We start from the raw sequence: 2,267 nt of genomic DNA, 5'->3' as shown, positions 1-2,267 counted from the left end.
GAACCCGTCCAAGGCACCTTGAAGTTTGGAAGGGGGCATTGACGGAGGTGTTGTAGCATCAGGAGCCTCGACGGCCTCCTCCTCCTCTTCAGATGTTTCCGGGGCGTCTGACTCAGTCTTGCAGAATTCGTCCTTGTTTGCAGCAAGCGCTGACCTTAGCCCAGCATCCCGAGTGAGGTGTGTAGTGGAGGCACCGTTCACCGCACCAAGGCAAGATGTGAAGTTCCCACAATCGTCCACACAACCCTCACCGGACATGCCGAAATCTAGAGATTCCTTTACATAACAGCGCCATTCCTTATTCTGCTGGCTCGCGGTTCCCACGTCGAAACGCGCGAACATGTCGGCATTGCAGTAGGCATTCAGTCCTTGTCCGCAGGCGCGCCTCCCCTCCTCAGCGCAGAACCCGTCCAAGGCACCTTGAAGTTTGGAAGGGGGCATTGACGGAGGTGTTGTAGCATCAGGAGCCTCGACGGCCTCCTCCTCTTCCTTGTCTCCAAGAATTACTGAGGAGATCTCGTTTCCGCGAGATAAGTGTTTGGATGAGGTGCCGTTCACCGCACCCCGGCAAGAAATGAGATTCCCACAATTGTCTACGCAACCATCACCAGACATGTCAAAGTCAAGCGCATCCTGTGCAAAACAACGCCATTCCCGCCCCTTCTGGGAAGCATTCCCCACGTCGTGGCGAGCGTACAGTGTAATGTCGCAGTAGGCCCAAAGTCCTTGATTGCATGCTTCTTCACCAAAAGCAGCGCACTTTCTGTCCAAGGCTTCCTGTAGTGTCGGCGCAGGTGCGCTGCAATATTCTGCTTTCAATGCATCCACCTGGCCTTTCAACTGGCTGTTGCGTGACAGGTAAGTTTTTGCTACGCCATTGTATGCGCCGGGGCACATCTTCTGTCTGCCACAAGTGTCCACGCAGCCAGCGCGGGCAACGCCAAAGTCAAGGGCATCCTCTGCGTAACACCGCCATTCTTTGCTGTTGACATTGTTGCTTGCTCCGTCATATCGCGCATACACCGTTGCATTGCAGTAGTGGCCCAAGCCGCTTCTACACGCTGCCTGGGCCTCAATTCGGCACAAGTCGTCCAGCGCATCTTGAAGCGACCGCCGAGTCGTCCCCTGCTGTTCCGAAATCCCCTGCTACAGACGCAGCATGAAACATTGCAATGCTCCACGTCACTACTCCCGAGCAACCACAGAGGGAGGCGCGTATGTTGCCACAACCGACGACGCTACCCTCCTTAATAGAAAAGCCATCGCAAACATATGCCAACCAATATAGGCTGATTAACACAAAATGCAACACGCAAAATTTGCAAATCTCGAGCGACTTACTATTTCGGCAGAGAGGCCTGCGCACACACCAGAAGCATTCATAAAGGAAAGAAAATCGAAACAACTACCAAGCCATCATGCTCTGCCTTAAAAGTCTTCCTTTTCGAGTTTATTCCGTTTAGAGACCTACTCAGGAAGCTTCTGTCCAGACGAACTGCTTCCGACGCCTGAATGGTGGCCCAGGCAAGGACGCCCAAAGCCGAAGGCACCTTCATTTCCGGGAAAACAAGAGAGTTATGATTGAATCTGAGTTGACTGGAAGTGATATGTGATGACTATGGGAAGAGAACAGATGGCCTTAAAGAATACGAGCACATCACTTCGATGCGATCACGTTGAGCGAGAAGCAAGCCACGGTAGCAAAATTGAGGAAAAGGTGAGATGAAGGGAAGAAAATGCTGCAAATACCACTATTAAACCTCAACATGTAAAACGATAGTAGTATAATTCCATTTCTATCCGCAAGTAAGATCAATCAACCTGCCTTCCCACGACGGCAGCAATTAACACAAACAGGGGTTTTTGCTAGGCAAAACCTTGTTTTCAGGGTACATGGAGTAATAAAGCATTGAATAGCAGAATCTTTGAAGTTGGGAAGAAATGAATTCATTGTTCCAGCCGACTGCTGGGATTTATTACGAAAGCGTGTCACGTTCGACGTTCGTTGAACTAGCCGCGGGCTCAACGGTCATCGCAGTACCCACTGGGCGCGACGACTCTCGTACCCCACGTGCTTGTACTTGATGGGATAATGTAGGCAATTAAACGTGCAAAAGCAAGAAAAGGCTAAGTGGCAGCAGCTTCACACCTCGATCCTGCCAAGTTCTGCGTCAGTTTCCCCAGCATGTCCCGCCACTGCGGTAGTGTGCTGAAACTTCAGGATTGCCGACGCCTGCAGCCGAAACCAGGCACACAATTCTTTTGGT

General features: G+C 51.4%; 1 protein-coding gene across 1 annotated transcript; it reads right to left on the bottom strand.

Annotated features, from left to right (window-relative positions):
• On the bottom strand, positions 1-1,556 carry EMWEY_00036540 (microneme protein, putative; the record flags this gene model as incomplete). Its single annotated transcript, XM_013482145.1, has 3 exons — positions 1-1,143; positions 1,342-1,358; positions 1,472-1,556. Coding segments are annotated over 3 exons (1,245 nt in total), but the record flags the coding sequence as incomplete, so codon positions are not given.
• Positions 1,557-2,267: the final 711 nt, after the last annotated feature.

The sequence above is a fragment of the Eimeria maxima genome, genomic scaffold, assembly GCF_000499605.1.
Source record: "Eimeria maxima Weybridge genomic scaffold, Emw_scaff528, whole genome shotgun sequence".
Taxonomy (NCBI): Eukaryota; Apicomplexa; class Conoidasida; order Eucoccidiorida; family Eimeriidae; genus Eimeria; species Eimeria maxima.
Note: the sequence above shows the minus strand (reverse complement) of the source record. Positions and strands in the feature narration are given on the sequence as shown.